This window comes from Scheffersomyces spartinae, assembly GCF_019049425.1.
Source record: "Scheffersomyces spartinae strain ARV_011 chromosome Unknown scaffold_17, whole genome shotgun sequence".
NCBI classification, from domain to species: Eukaryota; Fungi; Ascomycota; class Pichiomycetes; order Serinales; family Debaryomycetaceae; genus Lizanozyma; species Lizanozyma spartinae.
Window position 1 is genome coordinate 106,505 of NW_025065064.1, and position 22,211 is coordinate 128,715.

Sequence of the window (22,211 nt, forward strand, 5' to 3'; positions counted from 1 at the left end):
TAAATGTCCGTAATGGCATTACTTACAATGTACATAATAACAACTACGTGATATCATAAAAGATCTGAATAGATTGAAGTAGATTATGTACCAAGTAAAACAACCCTATATATGGTAGAATAACTTAAGACATAGTAACTCTGCGATCATGTTGCATTATATTATATATTATTATTATGTTACACTCAATCAATCATCTTCACGAACCAAATCTATGGCCATATCATACCATTCAGATCCACTAAAATTACATTGACTTATTCCCAAGTTAACAAACCCAATCTTGGAATAAAACTTAATTAGTTCGGCATGAACAATGATAACAATTTGATCACCTAAATCTTGATTTGATAATTTTTGAACATAATCATGTAACATCAAAGTACCCAAATTCTTACCCTTCCATGAAGGTGATATGCAAACCGAATGAACACCAATAGTTCTTGACAGTTCGTGATGACCAGTGAGCTCGTTGTCTTTTCTAGGCAATTCCATGGATTCATTGGTGATCCTCGATCCATTAATCTTCGTCGCAAGTACATGCCCAATCAATGTTTCCTTAATAACAGATGTCTTACCTGGTATATCTTTGTGATCATCATCGGAATCTTCTTCATATTCCGAAACTTCCTTTCTTTGTTTATCAGCGATTTCTGGTAAATTGATCTCCTTATATTTAGGGATGTATTCCCGAATAAAGAGTCCGGAACATAATTCAGGACACACGGTTAAACGGTACTTGATGGTTTCAGGAGAGCATCTTTCTCCCTCGGGAAACAGAGCTTTCTCTAAGAGCAATGACTGGTCGACATCTTCAACCGTTAATGGTCTAATACATAAATTAGGTGGGAAGTCAGACATGACAATACTCCTTCTCGCTCGATTTTCTCTTGTAACCTTCAGAGATATATAATTATATACATACAATTATTGCCAATTAAAAGTGTGTGGCGAGTATTATTATTTGTTCAAAGTAATAGAATTCACAATAAAAGGAAGCAGCAAAAATACCAACACTACTGACAATATTGGATCCCTTTGATATAATTGAAACAAACGCCTCAGACACCAAAAAAATCTGTTTCAAAAAGTAACCTGCTGAAACTGGGGCAAAGCACTAACAGAAAATCTTTTGTACTATATGTATATATATGATTGGGTTTGATTTATCACCAAGTGACTTTTAGCCTTTTTAGCTTTTTTCGTTGGAGGAATTTTTTAATTGTATGGTAGCGCTTTGGTGATTTTGATTGTTCATCTTATTGTTCTTGGTGCTAAACACAGCTAACAAAGGAGAGGAGTTGTACCGTGCTAAACATATTGGGTATCTACGATAATGCTAAAACCAACTTCATCACATGAGTGTTGTATGAGTAATACTAGTTCTTTAAGTGTTGAAGTGTCTTCTATGATTTACATCCACTGATTATTGAACTTTATTCATCAACTACATTCAATTATGGCGTATTATAGTCAGTACCATTACCAACTCATTACTAAGTCACGAATGTGTTTACATTAAGTTCTTTCGTGAGTGGTTTCTATTGCTTTATATCTCTTCTGGAATTAAATCAATAGTCATGTTAACTCTTCCTCCCTCCAATTGCTCACTCTCATCAAGTTGAACGTACCCTATTTTGGCGTAGAAATTGACCATATCCAAATCACACACTAAAACAATTTGGTCTCCCAAATCTTGGTTCGATAACTTTTGTATATAGTCGTGTAACATCAATGTTCCTAGGTTTCTTCTTTTCCATTCTGAAGAAACACATACTGAATGAATCCCAATGATTCGTGATCGTTCGTCGTGGCCCGCTTGCGATTTTCCCTCGACTAGCAATTCAGTCGAATCCGCAGGAATTTTTGAACCCCGGATTTTGGTCGCAAGTACGTGGCCCACTAACGTTTCCCTAACAACAGATGACTTCCCTGGCTCATCGGGCTGAATGGCAGCATGATGTACATGATCATGGTGTTCTTTATTGATTCTCTCGGCAACTTCTGGCAAATTCACTTGATTGAACTCAGGAATGTATTCTCTAAGAAAGAGTCCACAACATAATTCGGGAGCTACTGTAAGTCGATACCTGAGGATTTCCTTCGAAGCGCATCGGTCTTCAGGTAACACTGCTGCCTCCAATTCCTCGACCTGGATGAGATCGCTTATAGTCAATGGACGTATACACAAGTTGGCAGGGAAATCCATGTTTGTAGGTAAACAAGGGGTTTTGATACCCAGATTTATGTTTGGCCAAGTTAATGTACTTTTGCTAATGGGCAGCGCAGGTACATTAAGGCAAAGCGAGTTATCCAATGTGGAAGGGGCGAGAAGTTGTTATGCGATTGACGCCAATTCCTCGTGGCAATTTCACGTCAAAGTCATACTTGATGCCACGACTAATACAACGAGCTATACGTAATAGTAACTATAATGAATTACATTAGCATCGCTACTCTCGACCCTGTTCATAAGCTCAACACATAAACCCTGTAAAAACTGTACACTACATTCCAATTACTTACGTATAATAAAACGTCAATATATTCCATAACCGTAATTATACATCAGCCATTTACTCTAAAACATCGTTAGATACAACAACCGAGGTATCTGAGTTTAGCAACGTTTGACCTACCTGCCATAAATGTACAATGTTATCTTCAGCAACAGATGCTAAGGTCCATTCATTAAATGGGCACCAACTCAAGTCCATAACAGGACCTGTGTGACCAGCATGCATCATGAAAAGCTCCGGACATCCATCTTCAGCGTCCTCTTGCTGTTGTTCTTCCCCGATTTTAAATAGATCCCAGATCATTACTCTACGATCTTGACTCCCCAGGGCCAAAACACCATCTTTATGCAGCAGAAACTCAAGACAGGTTATCAGGTCAGAATGTCCCATCATGGTGTGAACGTGACGATCAAGATGACGTAAATCTACCAAGGAAATGTTTGAGTTGGCATTACCCAAAGCCATCAAGTTCTTAGCAAATGGGGAAAACAGTAAAGTATTAACACCTTTAGAATCTTCGTTTAAAAGCTTTGATACAGGGTTTTCAGATGAGACACGTATATCAAAGAGACACACGTATTTATCGTCAGAAGCCGTACCAAATGTATGTTGAGTATGCCATTGAACATCATTGACAATATCCAGATGAAAAGAATTCTGGAAAACCTTCTTCTGTGAATCTATGTCTGTTAAAACAACAGTCTTGTCATCTGATGCACTTAATAAGTAACCCTTTTGATGTGGATTCCACGATAATCCGTAACCATTTTCAGTGTGAAACTTGAAAGCAGTTTTCAGTGGCCCTGCTTCTTCATTTAAATCATAAATATCAACCTGACCATCTCCATTGATTGTAGCTACAGAATTGGGATCTTGGGGCATGTACCTTGCTCTATTAATCTCCAGTGGGTTCTCATATTTTCGAATTACCTTGATTCTTGTATTAACATTAGCACCACCAGCAACTCCCCCTGAAGGAATAGTGGTCAGTGCGAGCTTCAAATAGTCAGTCTCCTGACCAGAAGTGTTGGTTCCAAGAAGCAATTTGCAATTATAGGCACCGCTATCACCCTCTGTGGTATAATCAGGGAGCCATTGGACTGTCAATGAGGGCCATTTCAATGCAGTTTCACTAACGAACTCATACATGTATCGACAATTCTTCCTCCATAGTTCGTATTCTTCTTTTATAGATAATTCGCCATTGGCGTTGTCTGCTCCTTCTGTATCGGACATTGTCTTAGCGTTTACCTAGAAGGAAAGATGGTGGTGGTACTAAATTAAACGGTGGTTTCATTTTCAGTCGCGCGTTTTCTTAAATTATGGTAGTAAATCAAGTTCTCCACGGTGTAAAGTTCAGCACGACATATAAAGGCTAATGAAAACTCGATTGGCCTGGGGCATGGTATAAAATATTGACTAAAACGATTTACTTACTTACAGAATATGAACATTATGCTCCATCAATAATTTACAGGGTACTTTATACACCACATTGTTAGCTTGGTGGCAACACTCGCTTTGCAACCCTACACTGATCAAATGTTCGAATAGCTATAGCTGATAAATAATTATAATAATGATGTTCTATGATTCTCCAGTCTTCATCATGTTCAGCTCATAGTAATCTATGGCCTTCAATGCATCACTGATATGAAGAAAGTAAGGTGTTTCAACAGATTCAGTCAAATTGTTAAGCTCTTCATCAACATCTGAAAACTCAATCTGAAGTCTATCGATTCTAGAAAAGTACTCAAGTTTGATGAGCATATCAACCAATAAGTCGAAAATCCCCGTGTTCAAAAGTCGACTGCGCAATCGAATATTTGGGTGAACACGAACAAAGAAACATATAATCCCACGATCAATGTATCCATTGATTAAACCTTTAAGTATTTGTGCTGCTGAAGAGTCAAATTCAATCATCCCTTGTAAATCAAATATAACATACTTGGTCATGTCTTCGCCACGCATTCTTTGATGTCCGGGATGTGTATGTGCTGACCCGTAGAGTTCTAGACGTTTTAAACGAGATCTTAAATCACTGGTATTCATGAATGTTAGAGGTTCGGGTATCTTGACAATTAAACACCCTTGTATTTCCTCTATGGCTTGAGTATTAAGTGTAGTGAAATTCAGATCAATAAACATATTCAATTGGTTCATATCGTCTAAATTATCATCATCAAACAATGTTCGGGTAAATGAAGGTATATCTGCATTGACAAATGAATTAGTGCCCGGTTGTCTTCCCAAAATTTGTATTCGAGATTCAGCACCATGTTTGATCACTCTAATCAACAGATACACTAATCCCACACTTATTCCTGCTTCCATTGAAAAGACAAGAGTTGCTGTAACAGTGACAAAAAAAGTAACCAATTCGTTGTATCCACGAGCACGATAATGGAAAAGTACTTCACCGGGTGCTTCCTCTATTAACAGTAGTCCAATAATGGCTGTAACAACACTAAGCATACATATTGGAACGTAAAATAAGTATGATAAAAGATATTTGACCGTTAAAAGCGTACAAATACCCATAATTGCTCCCAGCATGGTCGTTTTTGCTGAGATAGCATTGATTTTAGACCGGCCGTAACCTCCAAAAGCTGGTAAAGCACCAAAGAGACTTCCAACAATATTAATAGATCCCAAAGCTACAAGCTCTCTGTTGGAAGAAATGGGTAAATCATACGCTGTTCCAAGTGACTTAGATGCTGTAGTACTTTCAAAGAACCCAAGCATAGCACATAAGAAGCCAGAAGTTGATAATTGCTTCATAAGTACCAAAATCCGTTTGTTGAATGGAGAATAAATGTCAATAGAACCAGTGGGAATACTTCCAATGATATCAATGTCACGTTCATTCCAAGCATACTTATGACAAAGAATGGTTGCTGTTCCAACAACCACCATAATCTCTGGAAAATAAATCGCAAATTTAAGAAGCCGTTTATTACTCTTTGCAAAGACCTTCTTAGAGTATCTTGATACCATAGCAGCCACGAATCCAATAATGCTTATTTTGAACGATAAAAAATTCATTTTATGGTAGTAATGGAATAAGAAGTAAAGCTTATCCAATGGAGAATGAATATCCATTTTCAGAGGATCGTCACTTATTTCCTTCATCAATGCAGTAAGTCCCAACATAGAAACTGAAGAGTTGATGATCATAACAAATCCAACCCCACAGATGAAACCTTTAAGTAATGAAGCACTTAAAACGTTATCTAAGAATCCAAATCTTCCAAGACCAAATCCGAGTAAACTTGCACCACTAACAAATGTTATGGCCACGACATATTCTACTGGATCTAAATTATGTTTTTGAGCATGATGCAATAGCGGCTCCACTGCTTGGCCTACTATCAACAGAATGGGTGCTTCTGGACCCACAATCATTTGTGGTACACTTCCAAAAAATAGATAAATCAAGGGACTGATACCAAGGGAAAGCAAGCCACATTTAACAGGAACTTTGGCTAATGACGTCGCATATGAAAGACATAAGGGAAGTTGGAATACTATAAGGGTAAGACCACCAATCAAATCACCAATGAAATAATTAAGACAATACTTGTGGACCCAAGAAAGAAATGGGAGATAATAAGGAATGATTTCTCTCCACAGTAAACTTTCAATGTCAGGTGATGTTTGTATGGTATAAGTAGATGAATATAGAGGATCATTGAATATTTGAAGGTTGTTTGATTGTGAACCATAACTAGATGCATGGCTCATCTCTGTGTCTATAAGCTTTCCAAATCTAGCCAAATTTGAAGCTTCATTCCTCCCATTAACTCCTCGGGGACCATCACCAGTGGTGGTGCTGGCGGCATTGTCAATAGAATTAAAGTTATAATTAATAGAATCAAATTCATCTCCATTCCTGTGGAAAAGCTCATTTGCCAACGGGGACCTTAAAGACGGATAATGACCTTGGTATGCTGGAGAGATCATAGGTCTTAAAGGGTTTGCGTCTTGCTGTCCGTGATCTATTAGTTTCAGGTTTTCGTTCGCTCTGGGAATACTTGACAGCTTTTTAGGCGTAGGTGTAGGAGGTGGAGATACCGTATTACTATTATCACCAGAAGCGTTACTTCTAGTTGGTGAAAGAGTATTTACTACTCCAACTCCAGTTGACCCCCCAACACCACGATTAACCTTATTTTGAGAAACAACCCTTACATTACTACTTGAATGTGCCAGTAAAGGAGGGGGGCTATTAACTCGGTTCTTTCGGCCTTGGCTTTCATCAGATCCAGATCCAGATGATCCACCAGACGCTTCAGTACGGATCGAATTGTTCGAATGACGCAGACTTGAATCGTTTGTTTTATTTTTGCTCATTCCCTACTCATTCCATTGAAATCCCGTATTGCTTTTAGATGATGATGATGATGATGATGCTGAGGTTGAGGATGATGCAAAGTTATAAAACTATAAAGTAAATCGTTGTAACTTTAGACCCTTATGAGCTTATGTATGGCGCTACCATTTGTAGATTCATAAAAATTGTGCTGACATTTACGCCCACTGTAGACCTTTGCATATCTGGGGTCCTACATTGTGGGATATCATTACACGTGTGTAACCTCAAAACGGCAGATATCAACGAGCACCATCACTTGGATTATCACGTGATTTTTTATCTTCCAGTTAGTTCTTAAGGTGATGGGTTGCGTACACTACTTTACTCTCTTAACCATAATCAGGAAGGTGCAAGCTATCTACATATACATGAATATGTATATGGATTCATCCTTTTTATGAGAGATGTACAAGGGAATCAATATTTAACATTTCATCATGAGCGCATCTTTGGTGGTATTAAAATTGGGCGAAAATTATTGATAATATAGACATGATGCTGCAATTCAGTCGCTGCTAAATGCAACTTTCTTTAACATATGCAAAATCATATGGTCACGTGACAGAAAGTAAATGAATATTCTTTCACGTGATATATCACGTGCTTAATTGTATCTCACCATTATTGAAAATTTTCAATTCCGGTAGCGGCCTGTGTTAGTAGAGTTAAACGGTTTACGCAACATCACTAAGCTTGTTAAGGTTGTTGACTTACATTAGATCTGATTGGTATTACCATAATGCTCCGTTCATCTGTTGTAAAGAGATTTTTTTCTCGCTCAGCTCCTCGTTTGGATACTTTGATCTTGATAGAAGCAGCAGGTGGGAAGATCTCACCAGCTTCACTTTCTACAATTAGTGCTGCTTCTAAGATCGGCCAACCCATAACTGCCCTCGTGGCCGGAACACAGGGTGCTCAAGTAGCTGAAGATGCTGCAGGAATTGGCGGAGTTTCTAAAGTTCTTGTGGCTAAAGATTCAAAGTATGATCATTATTTGGCAGAAGAATTAGCTCCTTTAATCAAAGATGTTGTAGGATCTGGTTATAGTCATTTATTTGTTGCAGCATCTGCTGTAGGTAAATCATTATTGCCTCGTGTTGGTGCTCTTTTAGATGTTCAACCTGTTTCAGATGTGATTTCTGTAGAATCAGAAAATACCTTTAAAAGACCTATTTATGCTGGCAATGCCATTGCTACTGTTAAAGCACTTGACTCTACCATTTTGGCATCCATTAGAGCTTCTGCATTCACTCCAGCTGTTATGGGTTCTTCTACTGCTGCACCTGTTGAAGAATTCACCGGTGCTACTACCGAATCTGGAAACCGTACCCAATTTGTTTCTGAAGAATTAGTTACTTCTGAAAGACCAGAATTAGCAGCTGCTACAAGAGTTATCGCCGGTGGTAGAGGTCTTAAAGATAAAGAAACTTTTAACAAATTGCTTGAACCTCTTGCTTCTAAGTTAAATGCTGCAGTCGGTGCTTCCAGAGCTGCTGTGGATGCTGGTTTCTGTGACAACTCATTACAAGTAGGTCAAACTGGAAAGATAGTTGCTCCAGAATTATATATTGCGGTTGGTATCTCCGGTGCCATTCAACATTTGGCGGGAATGAAGGATTCAAAGACCATAGTGGCCATCAATAAGGACCCTGATGCTGCTATCTTTAATGTTGCAGACATTGGGTTGGTGGGTGACTTGAATGAAGTTATTCCTGAATTAACCAGCAAATTATAAGCTGAGATTGCGTTCAAGTCAAATATAAATATAAGGTTACAACTTTAATAAATTACCAATTCAGGAAAGAACAATCGATGGTCATTTAAATGTTATTATTTTTTTTGTTATATTTATTTGTACTACTATTTCTTATGTACGTTTTGTACTGTGTTTCTTGCTTGATATAGTGATACTGCTCTGCTTATCCTCCTCGGTATAAATCTAAAGCGAATCATCAAAAGTCGTGCACAAATACCAGAATTTGGGGTAAGCCGATAATAAAGGAAACGTTACCAAATACGGTTTCACGTCAAGTAATTGGCGCCACTTGTTTTCTCTTACATCAGCAGCATGTCATTACCATCACCAGATCTTGCTGAGACGGAGGCTGAAGAGCTGGTATCTCGGGTATCCGGATCGTCATCCAGCTCTTTCGTGCCAATTGATGATAAGGAAGATGCTATTCAAGTTATTAACGAGGACAAGCAATTCAATGGGGATCTCTTATCATATGTTACAGCAACACTGTTAAATGTTGATAAGGATTACCATATTATTTCTGTGTTTGGATCTCAATCAACAGGGAAGTCTACGTTGTTGAATCGTTTATTTAATACCAATTTTGATGTTATGGATGAAACTCAGAGAAGACTGCAAACCACTCGTGGGATATGGATGGCTCATTCACCTTTAGTGAACCATACTTTTAATTCTAAGGAAAAAAAGGAAGGTATTCGTAACAAGAATATTTTTGTGATGGATGTTGAAGGTACTGATGGTCGTGAGAGAGGTGAAGATCAAGATTTTGAACGTAAAGCGGCGCTTTTCGCTTTAGCTACTACTGAAATCTTAATCATCAATATTTGGGAAACGCAAGTTGGTTTGTATCAGGGGGCTAATATGGGATTATTAAAGACTGTTTTTGAAGTCAATTTAAAGCTTTTTGGTAAAGCAAAATCAGATACTACAAGTTCTTCCACTTCTCCTGTTACAAAGAAAATTAGTGACCATAAGGTTTTACTTTTATTTGTAATTAGAGATCATTTAGGTGTTACACCAAAGGAAGCTTTAGCAGAAACTATTACGGATGATTTATTAAAAATGTGGGACTCTTTAACAAAACCGTCAGAGCTATCACATTTTAAGTTCAATGACTTTTTTGATATTGATTTCCATACTATTGGCCATAAAATGTTGCAACCAGAGAAGTTTGAACAAGATGTTAAGCTCTTGGGTGATAGATTAGTTAATCCAAGTGATACCTTGTTTAACCCTAATTATCATCATGGAGTGCCTGTTGATGGATGGGCTTTATATGCTGAAAACTGTTGGGATCAAATTGATAATAATAAGGATTTAGATTTGCCTACCCAACAAATCTTAGTTGCCCAATTCAAATGCGAAGAGTTTTCAAAGAAGTCTTTGGATTCATTTATTACCAAATACACTGAGTATGAGCCTATTGGTCTTGTAGCAGATGATTATGAAGAAATTGGTAGATGCTTGATTGATTTGAAGAATGATACATTAGAAGAGTATGACAATTTGGCATCTCTGTATAACGAATCCATATATGAACAGAAGAGAACAGAATTGAGTACTCAGATCAATGCCAAGGTTGCTAACTTATTTAATTCACACGCAGATAAGTTAAGAGCAAATTCCGCGGAAGCTTTCAAAAAGGAATTGATAGCACTTAAAGGTCGTAATTTTAATAAGGAAGGATTAAAGATACGTGACGATCACAGATTGAAATATTTGCAAAAGTTAAGTCTATTATCTATTGGTGGAGAGATTTCAACAGATTCCAACTTTGCTAAACTTGACGAAACGTTGAGTAGTATTTTCATAACTCAACAAAAGGCAGAATTGAGAGGAGTAATTCTGAAGGGGTTGAAGAAGCTTTCAACTGGTTTAACCAAGGAAATCCAAGCACAAGTTGGTTCACCTGCCTCCACATCTTGGGACGATATTTTGGCCAAATTTAAGTGTTTGACTAACGAAATCATTAGCAAGTATGAAACCGATGATGCTAAAGGAGTTTATGATTTTGGGTTGGGAACCACTGGAGAAGAGAATGCCAAGGCTATAGATGAATTCAAATTCAAGTCATGGATTACATTTGATGAAGTGAGTCACAAATTGCTCACCAAGGATTCGATTTTGGCATTATTGAAGGAAAGATTTGAAGATAAGTTTAGATATGATGCTAATGGAGTTCCTAGATTGTATGAGAACACTGCTGAATTGGAGGTCAATTTTCAAGATTCCAAAGTGTATGCCATGAAGGTTATTAAGATCTTTGGGTTTGCAAAACTTTCGGATGAAACTGAAATTGTACCCGATTATTCAATTTATGACATTAAATTAAGAAACACTTATTTTGGTATTAACACCATTGACGACGACGATGATGAAGATGAAGACAATGAAGATGAAGGTAGACGGACATGTTTTGCCGAAGTGATTTCAGAAAAGGACAAGGCTATTATACTTTCCAAGTTCAAAAAGGAGATAGATGCCCGCTTCATTGAAACCAAAAAATCCATTATTCAAAACGTTACTCAAATTCCGTATTATATCTATTTGATTATAATGGTTTTAGGGTGGAACGAATTCATGGCAATACTCCGCAATCCACTTTTGACCACACTTATTTTGGTGTTTGGTGGAGGGTTATATGTGTTGTATCGGTTGGGACAATTGAACCAAGTGATTTATGTAACAAAGCACTTTAGCAATGAGGCGTTGAGTCTTGCCAAGGAACAGTTACGGCGGGTTCTTATTGAAGACTACGATGTGCACGGACGGAATCTTGACGGAATTGGGGGCCAAAAGAATAGTGGGGTGGATTCGGAGAATGTTGTGGAGTCAATCGAGATGCAAGACCTATAAATCTTATTTGTTGCAGTTACAATAGTGACGGTGTGCATGCAAGGTGCATATTTTATTATTGATTCATATATAGTTTTTTGTTTAGTGATAAGAAATAAGTTTATGCACTGTATACTTGTTGATGCCGTGGGTGAGAGTGGGTGTCGTGTGAACTTTATATAAAGTATGGTGCTTTCATTCTTATGTTCAGTTAGAAAAGGTTCACATCTTTTAGGTGGGGGTGGGGGTGTGTTGATCATAAATAGGGGCCCAATAAAGAGTATAATATAGTTTGTAGTTTGTTCGTTTTATATTGGTCTTAGTTTGAAGTCCGACATCTTCAGCATGAAGGAAGCAATCATTCAATCTTTGTTGGGCAATGTCAACGAAGACCACATAGGTCAAGTTGCCTTGAAGCTTCAAAATGAGTTGACCCAAGCCGTAGCAAAGGAATCTTCCTTATCCATGTTGGCCAATCATCATATCGAGCCTCTGGGTCTGGAACAAGGTGACTACGTGGTGGTGGATGTAGGTGGTTCGACTCTCAGAGTAAGCATAGTACTGTTGAACACTAGCAGTAATGGTAGGACTGGATTTGAGGTTCTAATCAATCAGGCTTGGGCTGTTAGAGACAGTTGTAAGAAGATGGACAAGGGATTCTTTCAATGGGTTGGACAAAAGCTTAATGAGGTTTTGGATAAACCAGAAGCCAAACGGTTGTTGGAAGCACGCGTCGATAAAGGTATCGATTTGGGACTTTCATGGTCTTTCCCCTTGGATCAAACCCATTACAATCGAGGTCGGATCCTCCATGTTGGTAAAGGCTTTGAAGTAGGGTCAGATGTTGAAGGTAAAGACTTGAATGAAATTCTTACAGGTATTATGAAGGAAGACCATAACATCAACATAAATGTTGATTGTATTATTAACGATTCTCTTGCAGTTTATGCTGCATCAGGGTTTCTTCACCCTTCTACTGTTTTAGGATGTGTTTTGGGTACTGGACTCAACATTTGTGTTCCATTGAAGACTGCTCTGTATCCTGAGTCCAAGTCCATGGGCCAGGGCCACCACTATAGTTTGTTCAACTCTGAGGCTTCTTTGTTTGGGTCTTCATTCATAGAGCCCTATGTTTCTCAAGTGTTGGACCCACATATTGATGATAGGTTTGGCAGAATTGGTGAGTTGACCTTTGAGCTGTTCATGGATCGAGATGTGGATGGACGGATTTTCCAACCTTTGGAATTGCTTACATCTGGTAGATATTTACAAGAGTTAACAAGGTTAGCCATAGTTCAATTGCATTCTCAAGGTCAATTATTGACTAACATTGAAGATATGACAAATTTGGAAGATCCTTCTCAACGGTATGAAGGGTTCCCTGGAGCTTTGGTATGTTTCATTAATGAGAACGATGATATCGAAGTCATAAGGGAACAATTGGTTCAAGTTTTTGGATGGGAAAAAACCAGTATATCAGTTTCAGATGTTACCACCATCAAAGAGATAGTTGATTCCATCATAAAAAGAGGTGCATTTGTTGTAGCTGTGGTAGTGGTGGCTTTTGTTGGGTTACTTTATGATAATGATAATCTCAGAGGTTCACAAGTTTTAACTATGGGATACGTTGGACTGGTGCTTCATCATTACAACAAGTACCGTCTGTTAATCTTAAAACATGTTAATGACAACGTCGCTCATTATGGAGTAAGTGTTAAGTTTGAGTACATTGAAAATAGTACTTTGATTGGTACAGCTGTAAGTGCTGCTTATTTCAAGAACATAAAGAAATAAGTAAAACGTTTATATTTATTTAGTAACTAAACTATACATAATTCTCTATAACTTTGATTGAGAATGAGCACTCAAGTCACTTACAAGTAAAACATTAGAATGATCTGCTAAATAAGTAGAAGGTACTTGTGAGTTATTTTTTGAGGAAAGAGTCCAAGAAAGAGCCTTTTGCTTATTCTTACCAAAAACAAGAATGATAATCTCCTCTGAATTGTCCAAGATGGTTGAAATACCAACAGATAATGCTTTGGTTGGAACTTTACTCTTGTCGTTATCAAAGAATCTGGCATTGGCTTCAATGGTTGAAGGTACCAAATCAACAACTCTAGTACGACTTTCTCTTGTAGAACCAGCTTCATTAAATGCTAAATGACCTTCAGGACCAACACCTCCAAGAAATAAGTTAATACGACCATATTTGCTTATTTTGGCTTCATAGGCAGCACATTCGGCTTCGGGGTCTTTGGCCAACCCATTTAAAATGTTGATATTTTCTCTTGGAATATCGACATGATTGAACAACTTATCAAACATAAAGTAATGATAACTACGAGAATCTTGAGGAGGAAGACCCAAATATTCATCCATATTGAAAGTTACCACGTTCTTAAAGGAGACCTTGCCTGCTTTGTACAATTGAACCAATTCAGCATAGACCCCTTCAGGTGAAGAGCCAGTAGGAAGCCCTAAAACAAATGGTTTGGACGTTGAAGCTTGAAAGTCATTAATACGTTGCACTACGACTTGAGCCACGAATTTCAGTGCTTGTTCTTTAGTAGTGAAGATAGCTTGTTGCATGGTGGTAGTACAGCGAGAAAGATCAAAGATCAAAGTACAAAGATCTGTGGCAATTAAACGTCTAAGCTGTTTCTAACACAGTACTTATATCTTTGGGTTATAACCACCACAATCTACACCTACAACCTACAACTAACTTTAAATCTTGAATGCCGTATAATACACTCATCCCCCATCATTCCCATATCTTACTTTGCTAGCCCAACTCCATAATACGGTACGTGCACGCCTTGTAAGGTTGTGAATAAGTGCGGAGGCTTTGTACATATAGATCTTAACAGTAAGGCTCTATTGTTTAATACATACATTCATACATTTTCGGAGCCCAGTTCAGCCAGGAGGGGGGGTCTCACCTCAAGAATATTCTTAAAAGGTCAGAAATATACCACCACCATCGCCCTTAACGCAAGTATGCATACCGTATGTTATATGCCTCGGAATTAGAAGTGAGAATGAAAGACTGATGGGGAGTTTAAATTTCGTCATAGTCGCATTGAAAGTAGCAATAAACTACGGATTTTTTCTCCAGTACTATCGTAACGGAATGTTTATATAGACTATTAACTTCGTATACCACAACCATATACATCCATAGTCTAGCTATTCCTCATTGTATATTCATCTCGGATTCAGTGCTCCACTTTAATCCCCACTCACTAGTTGTATACAGCTCTTTCTCCTTACACCAATGTAGCTTATCAAACACCCATTGAAGCCCCCACCCTACGGCATGACATAACGTTTAAGGTTACGGAAAAATACCGAAAGGAAACTCTTATTCGTATTCCCACACGTTGCAAGCGTCTCATAATGTTCAGAAACATATAAAAGTTTCCCGTTGCATAATTACTCCCACCTATACGGTTGTATGTTCTTTAGTATTTAGCAATTTAATTGAGTTGCAAGATGGTTACTAGATTCTACAACGGTGCGCTCTGCGATAAGGGAGTTCTTAAGGAAAACACCACGTTATATGTGGATGAAACCACTGGAGTCATTCTTGACGGTTCCAAAATCAATGTGAATAATGTTGATAAGCATATTGATCTTCAAGGTAATGTTCTTGCCCCTGGGTTTCTTGATATTCAAAATAATGGTGTCTACGGATTTAACTTTGCCATTATGGAAGGTAGTGAACGCCAATTTACGGACGACTACCAAAAGGCTATGACAAGATATATGAGTACAGGCGTTACTGGAGTATGTCCAACTGTGATATCTGCAGACAAAACCACGTATCAGAAGGTTCTCCCCCATCTAGGTGCCACTAGACTGTCATCTCAATGTGATTCTTTGGGTGTTCATTGTGAAGGTCCATTCATCTCTCTTAATAAAAAAGGATGTCATAACCCAAAGCATCTAATTGAAGATGCGACCAAAGTCACTCTTGCTGATGTTTATGGTAATGACCCAAAGGAAATCAAAGTGGTGACAGTTGCTCCAGAAATCCCGGGTATCTTTGATCAAATTCCTCTCATGTGCCAAAAGGGTTGGATTGTCAGTGTAGGTCATACTACAGCTTCATATCAACAAGCTAGTTGTGCTGTGGAGAAGGGTGCTACTCTCATTACTCATTTATACAATGCTATGCCTGCACCTCATCATCGAAAGGCTGGTGTTGTTGGTACCATTACTTTGGCTGGAGATAAGGGAAGCCCTACCCCGTATTTTGGAATGATTGCTGATGGTATTCATATTGATAAGACTATGGTTGCAATGGCATATCGTGCTGCACCCGGCAAGTGTATACTTGTTACCGACACAATGCACTTGTATGGTCTACCTGATGGAGTATATAACTGGGATGGCCAAGTTCTTCGTAAGAAAGGAGCTGTTGTTTTAGTAGATGGAACTGAAACTTTAGCAGGCTCTGCTACGGATTTACCATCATGTTTACGGAATTTGATGGAGTGGGCCGATCTTAGTTTGGCTGAAGCGGTTGCATGTGTCACCAATCATCCAGCAAATGTTTTGGATCTAGAAAAGAAGAAAGGGTATCTTGACCCTGGTTGTGATGCTGATTTGGTGGTATTAAATCGGTCTGGTTACGTTCAAAAAGTGTTCAAACTTGGGAACCCTGTAACCGGGTCTAAGGCAAGTAAATTGTAATTAGATACTTAGAGTATACATCAATATAAATTAATATTGGTAAGAACCTCAATGCCATACCTGGTAGTACTTTAGATGGCAGTTATGGCTTCCCCACGAAATACAGTGCTCCCATCAATACCCCACTAGTGGTACCGTTAATGTCAAAGCCATCCTATGATTTCTATTAGTAATGGCTATACTAGTTTCCAGGCTACTGTATGGTATAACCTTAACTTTTTAATCTGATTGGCTACTAAGCCGAGCAATTTAGTGTATGTCAAATGGGGTGTGCAAGATTTATCTCATTCTAGGTGCGGGAATTGAAATCATATATCCAGGGATCACCAAATTTAACAGTTACAATCACCACTCTTTGGTGTTCTTTACTACTACAGAACAGAATAACCTAGCATAGAAGAACAAGGCGGTTTATATATTCATTGACTCTTTGAGTTACTCCCACCTATTCTTGAATTTAGTTAATAGGATAGTTAGTTTATATTGATTATCTCTGTTACTCACAGTCACGCCATCCCTTAAGCTTCTATTAAAGTTAAGTTTATCTCTCGATTCTATCTATTCATTTATATTTGTTATGATTCTATGTTTCTCCCGTCGTTGTGTGGGCTTAAGGGGGTTCACTCGGCAATTAGCTACTGCTGCCCCCAACAACGGCACTTGCGAAGATGTTCATCATCTGAATTTCAACTTACCTCCGTGGCCTAAAGGTAAAGACCCCACACCATATGAAATATTCCACATTGAAGAATCAGAAAAGAAATTATCAACGCTTGAGTTCAACAAACTAATCAAAACTCGGTACATGAAATACGTCAAAGTATACCACCCTGATGTATGCAAACATAGTGAGATCCTAGATAGGAAAACAGGAAACAGTTTTAGCTTAGAAAGGAAGAGACAACGTTTCGATATGGTTGTCAACGCTTATGATGTTTTGAAAGATCCTAAACGTCGTTTGGCTTACATAAGGTATGATGAAGCACTGTGGCAGAACTATGATCCCAAGAAGCATGAAGGTACATTCAATGCATATCGTCAGGCTAATGCCCATAGACGTCAATATGGATTCAGTCATGATGAAACCTTCTGGCATGCAGCTACATGGGAGGATTATTATCGAATGAAACACGGGAGAGCACCTCCCAGTATGGAAGAGTTGGAGAAAAATAAATGGAAGATCTTGTGGGGTGTATTAGCAATTATGACTTTAACAGGTACAGTCCAAACCATGTGGGCATTAGATCGTGCTAATGATTACATCAGAACTTTGAATCTTAAACATAGTCTTGCTTCGGAACAATATGAACTTGCCAAGGACAACTACGGTGAAGGTGATGGTCAGCTAGATAGGGTAAAACGTTTCTTAGTTAACAGAAGAGCAAACTTTGATGATCCACAGTTTCTTGAGGCTAGGGAAACTGGTGATAATGAATTGTTAACTACTTATGCTCGAAAACGGGTAACCAAATGGTCTGATCAGGAAGATGTTTGATCTTAAAGGCTGTTACAATCATATTATGATCTTTTATATAGCTACTGCGTTCAGTTCACAAATATCTTATCGAATCTGAAAACAATCAAGCTATTCTTTATCATTAAATTGTGCTCTACGTGCGGGTAACCCTTGACCCCCACTTTTCCGATTGTGAAAAATTCCTTCGGAGATCTTCAACAGAACTCAGAAGGTATGAAGGATACTCAATATAGAAGGATACCTATCTACATCCATTTGCACAACTTGCTTTATAGATCTTAATATTAATCACAAAATGGATTTCATGAAACCGGAAACAGTTCTTGATTTGAATAATATTCGTCAGGCATTAGTTCGGATGGAGGATACGATTGTGTTCAACTTGATTGAAAGAAGTCAATTTTACCTGTCTCCACTGGTTTATAAGTCCAACTACGTCAGGATACCTGATTTTGATGGCTCCTTTTTGCAATGGACCTTATTACAACAGGAACGTATTCATAGTCAAGTTAGAAGATACGAAGCTCCTGATGAAGAGCCATTCAATCCAACTAAATTGTTACCTAGTTTATTACCTCCAGTGAATTATCCTAAAATTCTTGCTAACTACTCTAAGGAAGTCAATGTTAACGAAGAAATCTACCAATTCTATGTGGAAAACATTGTACCCAAGATCAGTTGTAAAGAAGGAGATCAATTGGAAAATTTGGGATCTGTTGCTGTGAGTGATATCGAATGCTTACAAAGCATTTCTAGACGGATTCACTTTGGTAAGTTTGTGGCCGAAGCCAAGTTCCAACTGGATAAGCAACTCTATACCAAATTGATCAAGGAAAAGGATATAGAAAGTATAGAGAAAAGCATTACCAACTCTGCAGTTGAACAGAAAATTTTAGAACGGTTGGTGGATAAATCAAGAAGTTATGGTACCGATCCTCTGATGAGATACAGTCAGAATCCTCAAAGTAAAGTTGATCCTGAGATCATTGTCAAGCTATACAAGGAGTTCATTATCCCTGTTACCAAGAAAGTAGAAGTTGAGTATTTATTAAGAAGATTGGAGGATACACAATAGAGTCACACTACCAGACGGTATCCAGTATATACTTAAATGTTACAATAAAGAAATATTAATGAAATGTGATGTTTGCATACAAAGTTTGTCTAGAACATGTCTTGTAGTTGTACGTTATGGGAGAAATAAGAGAAGTTGCCAAACACAGAATCTTACATACAATTCTGGTGGTACTGTCTAGAAGACTTTTTGTCATAATCCTCCACAATCTAGTTAAAATAAGTCGCAGTCCGATGTGTCGATTCAGTTCACGACATTTTTTATTTGAAGAACATACCATTCATAATAGTACAGCTATAGCACTTATTGTTTCTTGTTGAGTCACCACCACCCATAAATAATAACCTTGAGCTTCTATTATCAACTATAAACTGTCACGAATACTGCTTAGTATTCCATCTATACACAATCTGAAATCTATACGCAACAATCTCCAACCCTGAACAAAGCCGTGCTTATTCCGATATACTATTACAACGTTGACAATAAACACGTCAGTTCCCCTAATAAGTTTTTAACAGGCTGCAAAATTGTATATGTCGTAGCTTCAATAATATTCTCGCTGACGTAATTGTGCGAGGTACCCAAAGAACGTGCCCGCGCCCCACGCCCATTGTCAAGTCTAAATTTGCAGCCATTAAGTGTGAAAACAACGTGGGTTACCAACAAAATAGTGGGCCACCCCTCCACAAACAAACAACAACACCGTGGAGAATACATGCTATCGCACGAGCGCATACAATAGTGAATGTGATAAATGCCATGCTTCTTTTTGATTGGAGGAACCGGGTCCATGGATCAAGTGGTTGACGCGACAATGCAATACACTCCAGCACGAGGGTAATGGAAATTAATATTATGCTGAGAATATATAAATACTCATACCAAGTGCCGTATTGATAATCTAAAGCGTTGCAAATATAGTTTGAAAGTGCTGAGCTGAGGTTAAGGATAACTGAAAGAGTACATATATATATAGCATGTACTGGCTAGTATTGATACCTATAGCCGTTGCTGGTGTTGCCATCTTATGGAAAGAGATCCACTCCGTCTTTGTCTTTTGTTGGGCTTGCTTCATTAGACCTTTGTTTGCAAAAGTTCAAACCAAACCAACCCATCAACAAGATGCCCTTGAACACTTTTATAAGTCTCAAGCTCATGTTTATGATAAAACTCGTACTGTTCTTCTCAAAGGTCGTGAAGAATGTCTCCGTTTAGCTGTCTCGCATTTACCTCAAGATAAAGTGGGAGGTAATCTTGTGTGGATAGATGTTGGTGGTGGAACTGGTTCCAATATTGAATATATGGATCACATTCTTCTGGTACCTGAAAACTTTAAGGCTGTATATTTGGTGGATTTATCTCCATCCCTTTGTGCTGTGGCCAAACAAAGGTTTGCTAACCGTAAAGGTTGGGAAAACAAGGTTCATGTTCTTGTGGCTGATGCATGTAACTTCTCCATAGAATATTCAAAAGCTGATTTGATCACTTTTTCTTACTCTCTTTCTATGATTCCTACTTTCAATGCTGCTATTGATAATGCTGTTTCCAAGTTGGATACAAACGGTATTATTGCTTGTGTTGATTTTGGTATTCAAAGTTCTGATACTGTTATTGGCAGAATCAATACCCTTGGTGGGCTTAAGAATAGAGAAAGCTCTTGGATCTTGCGTAACTTTTGGAGAATTTGGTTTGAAGCTGATAAAGTCTATTTGGATTCTGCTAGACGTAACTATCTCGAGTACAAGTTTGGTACCATCAAGTCTTTGAACACTCACAATACTAAATTGGGTAAAATCCCCTATTATATCTGGATTGGTTGTGACAAGAGTAAATCTGAACTGATTTTACATCGTTTGAATTGTTTGGCTACTGAATCACCTTATTTAGCACCTTCAGATTCAAATGATATTGCTTCCATAGTCGATAACTCCCTTGTTCCAATTTCAAAAGGCCATGAAGCTGCTTTGATAAACTTCCTGAAGAATTTACCTTACCCCTCAATATACTATCAACGTGAAATCTGGAGAGTTTACTTTGACGAACTCAATCCTCATTACCAACAATTCAAGAACCAATACATTTATGCATTCACCTGGGAAGACCCTCGTGAAGATCACAAGATTCTTAAGTTTAACTCTAATGATACTGTCTTGGCTATTACCTCGGCCGGGGATAATATTTTACACTATGCTTCCTTACCTAACCCACCAAAGAGAATCCATGCAGTTGACTTGAACCCTGCTCAAAATCATTTACTTGAATTAAAGTTGGCAAGTTTCAGATGCTTGTCTCAAGAACAAATCTGGCAATTGTTTGGTGAAGGCAAGTGTGATGACTTTCAGCACATTTTAATTGATAAACTTTCTCCACACATGTCTTCAAATGCCTTCCAATTCTGGATGGAAAAGGGTCATAAAACCTTCGTCAAGCAAGGACTCTATGATACTGGTTCTACTAGATGGGCATTGCGTTTGACAAGATGGGTATTCAAAGCCTTTGGTGTCAGCAAATATGTGGATGAACTCTGCCAATGTACATCCATTCAAGAACAAAAACATATTTGGAAAACCAAATTGAAGCCAGCTTTGTTCAACCCCGTGGTCTCCCTGTTTCTTGTCGGTAACCCCCTTTTCCTCTGGAAGGCATTAGGGGTCCCAGCAAACCAAGCGGCCATGATGGGTGACTCAGTTTTGAGATATGTGGTTGACACTTTAGATCCACTTATTGAAAGATCGTTGATTTCATCTGATAACTACTTCTACTACTTATGTTTACAAGGTCGTTATACTCGTGACAACTGCCCTGATTACTTGAGTTCAAAGGGTTACAAATACTTGACAGGAAGGGCAACCAATAATAACCACTCTACTGGAGAACTTAGCTCACCCATTGATAATATCAGATTACACACAGATTTTCTTAACGATGTCTTTGCTCGTCTCCTGTCGAACTCTTTAACAATCGCTATCATCATGGACCATATGGATTGGTTTGACCCTAACGGACTGGATGCCCATAAGGAGATTTCTGCATTGAAGCAAGCTCTTGCTGACAATGGACGTGTTCTTTTAAGATCAGCTGCTCAATATCCTTGGTACATTAAAACATTTGAATCATTGGGTTTCAGTTGTGAACCCGCTGCTATCAGAAAAAGTGGGAAATCTATTGATAGAATTAACATGTATGCTTCCACTTGGGTATGTACCAAGAAGCCTATTTCTCCACTGTCTCTGACATGCCCAAGTCCTAGTTCTACAACTACTGGCCCTTCTCGTCGGAGAATGAGTAGTTTGAAGATTTAATTGGAATGCTTGAAGATATGTGACCAAAAATTAACAAAAATGAATGCTCGATATGGTGAAATCGACTGGCCCCTCATTTCTACATAATTAGTGACTCTGTACTGTATTAGTGAATATATATACTTATAGTTTTTGGTTCTTTCTTGATTTAAGTGGTTCAAAGTG

The 22,211-nt window shown here is 38.2% G+C and overlaps 12 protein-coding genes across 12 annotated transcripts; 7 read left to right on the top strand and 5 right to left on the bottom strand.

Moving 5' to 3' along the window:
• Positions 1-189: 189 nt before the first annotated feature.
• KQ657_001621 (uncharacterized protein) lies at positions 190-861 on the bottom strand (the record flags this gene model as incomplete). The annotated part of the gene is made up of 1 exon (XM_043192412.1): positions 190-861. The coding sequence occupies one exon, from the start codon at positions 859-861 to the stop codon at positions 190-192; it is 672 nt and encodes a 223-aa protein (XP_043048076.1).
• Positions 862-1,549: 688 nt separating this feature from the next.
• KQ657_001622 (uncharacterized protein) lies at positions 1,550-2,209 on the bottom strand (the record flags this gene model as incomplete). Its single annotated transcript, XM_043192413.1, has 1 exon — positions 1,550-2,209. One exon carries the CDS (start codon positions 2,207-2,209, stop codon positions 1,550-1,552), a length of 660 nt encoding a protein of 219 aa, XP_043048077.1.
• Positions 2,210-2,576: 367 nt separating this feature from the next.
• Positions 2,577-3,755, bottom strand: HAT2 (Hat2p; the record flags this gene model as incomplete). Its single annotated transcript, XM_043192414.1, has 1 exon — positions 2,577-3,755. One exon carries the CDS (start codon positions 3,753-3,755, stop codon positions 2,577-2,579), a length of 1,179 nt encoding a protein of 392 aa, XP_043048078.1.
• A 351-nt stretch (positions 3,756-4,106) lies between these two features.
• KQ657_001624 (uncharacterized protein) lies at positions 4,107-6,875 on the bottom strand (the record flags this gene model as incomplete). Its single annotated transcript, XM_043192415.1, has 1 exon — positions 4,107-6,875. One exon carries the CDS (start codon positions 6,873-6,875, stop codon positions 4,107-4,109), a length of 2,769 nt encoding a protein of 922 aa, XP_043048079.1.
• Positions 6,876-7,636: 761 nt separating this feature from the next.
• Positions 7,637-8,632, top strand: ETF1 (uncharacterized protein; the record flags this gene model as incomplete). The annotated part of the gene is made up of 1 exon (XM_043192416.1): positions 7,637-8,632. The coding sequence occupies one exon, from the start codon at positions 7,637-7,639 to the stop codon at positions 8,630-8,632; it is 996 nt and encodes a 331-aa protein (XP_043048080.1).
• A 333-nt stretch (positions 8,633-8,965) lies between these two features.
• Positions 8,966-11,509, top strand: NAG6 (dynamin-like GTPase; the record flags this gene model as incomplete). The annotated part of the gene is made up of 1 exon (XM_043192417.1): positions 8,966-11,509. The coding sequence occupies one exon, from the start codon at positions 8,966-8,968 to the stop codon at positions 11,507-11,509; it is 2,544 nt and encodes an 847-aa protein (XP_043048081.1).
• Positions 11,510-11,691: 182 nt separating this feature from the next.
• HXK1 (hexokinase 1) lies at positions 11,692-13,282 on the top strand (the record flags this gene model as incomplete). Its single annotated transcript, XM_043192418.1, has 2 exons — positions 11,692-11,698; positions 11,787-13,282. The coding sequence occupies 2 exons, from the start codon at positions 11,692-11,694 to the stop codon at positions 13,280-13,282; spliced, it is 1,503 nt and encodes a 500-aa protein (XP_043048082.1).
• A 45-nt stretch (positions 13,283-13,327) lies between these two features.
• Positions 13,328-14,080, bottom strand: NAG1 (Nag1p; the record flags this gene model as incomplete). Its single annotated transcript, XM_043192419.1, has 1 exon — positions 13,328-14,080. The coding sequence occupies one exon, from the start codon at positions 14,078-14,080 to the stop codon at positions 13,328-13,330; it is 753 nt and encodes a 250-aa protein (XP_043048083.1).
• A 906-nt stretch (positions 14,081-14,986) lies between these two features.
• DAC1 (Dac1p) lies at positions 14,987-16,189 on the top strand (the record flags this gene model as incomplete). Its single annotated transcript, XM_043192420.1, has 1 exon — positions 14,987-16,189. The coding sequence occupies one exon, from the start codon at positions 14,987-14,989 to the stop codon at positions 16,187-16,189; it is 1,203 nt and encodes a 400-aa protein (XP_043048084.1).
• Positions 16,190-16,452: 263 nt separating this feature from the next.
• JID1 (uncharacterized protein) lies at positions 16,453-17,684 on the top strand (the record flags this gene model as incomplete). Its single annotated transcript, XM_043192421.1, has 2 exons — positions 16,453-16,457; positions 16,805-17,684. The coding sequence occupies 2 exons, from the start codon at positions 16,453-16,455 to the stop codon at positions 17,682-17,684; spliced, it is 885 nt and encodes a 294-aa protein (XP_043048085.1).
• A 277-nt stretch (positions 17,685-17,961) lies between these two features.
• On the top strand, positions 17,962-18,741 carry ARO7 (chorismate mutase; the record flags this gene model as incomplete). The annotated part of the gene is made up of 1 exon (XM_043192422.1): positions 17,962-18,741. One exon carries the CDS (start codon positions 17,962-17,964, stop codon positions 18,739-18,741), a length of 780 nt encoding a protein of 259 aa, XP_043048086.1.
• Positions 18,742-19,721: 980 nt separating this feature from the next.
• Positions 19,722-22,046, top strand: BTA1 (Bta1p; the record flags this gene model as incomplete). Its single annotated transcript, XM_043192423.1, has 1 exon — positions 19,722-22,046. The coding sequence occupies one exon, from the start codon at positions 19,722-19,724 to the stop codon at positions 22,044-22,046; it is 2,325 nt and encodes a 774-aa protein (XP_043048087.1).
• Between the last annotated feature and the right edge of the window lie 165 nt (positions 22,047-22,211).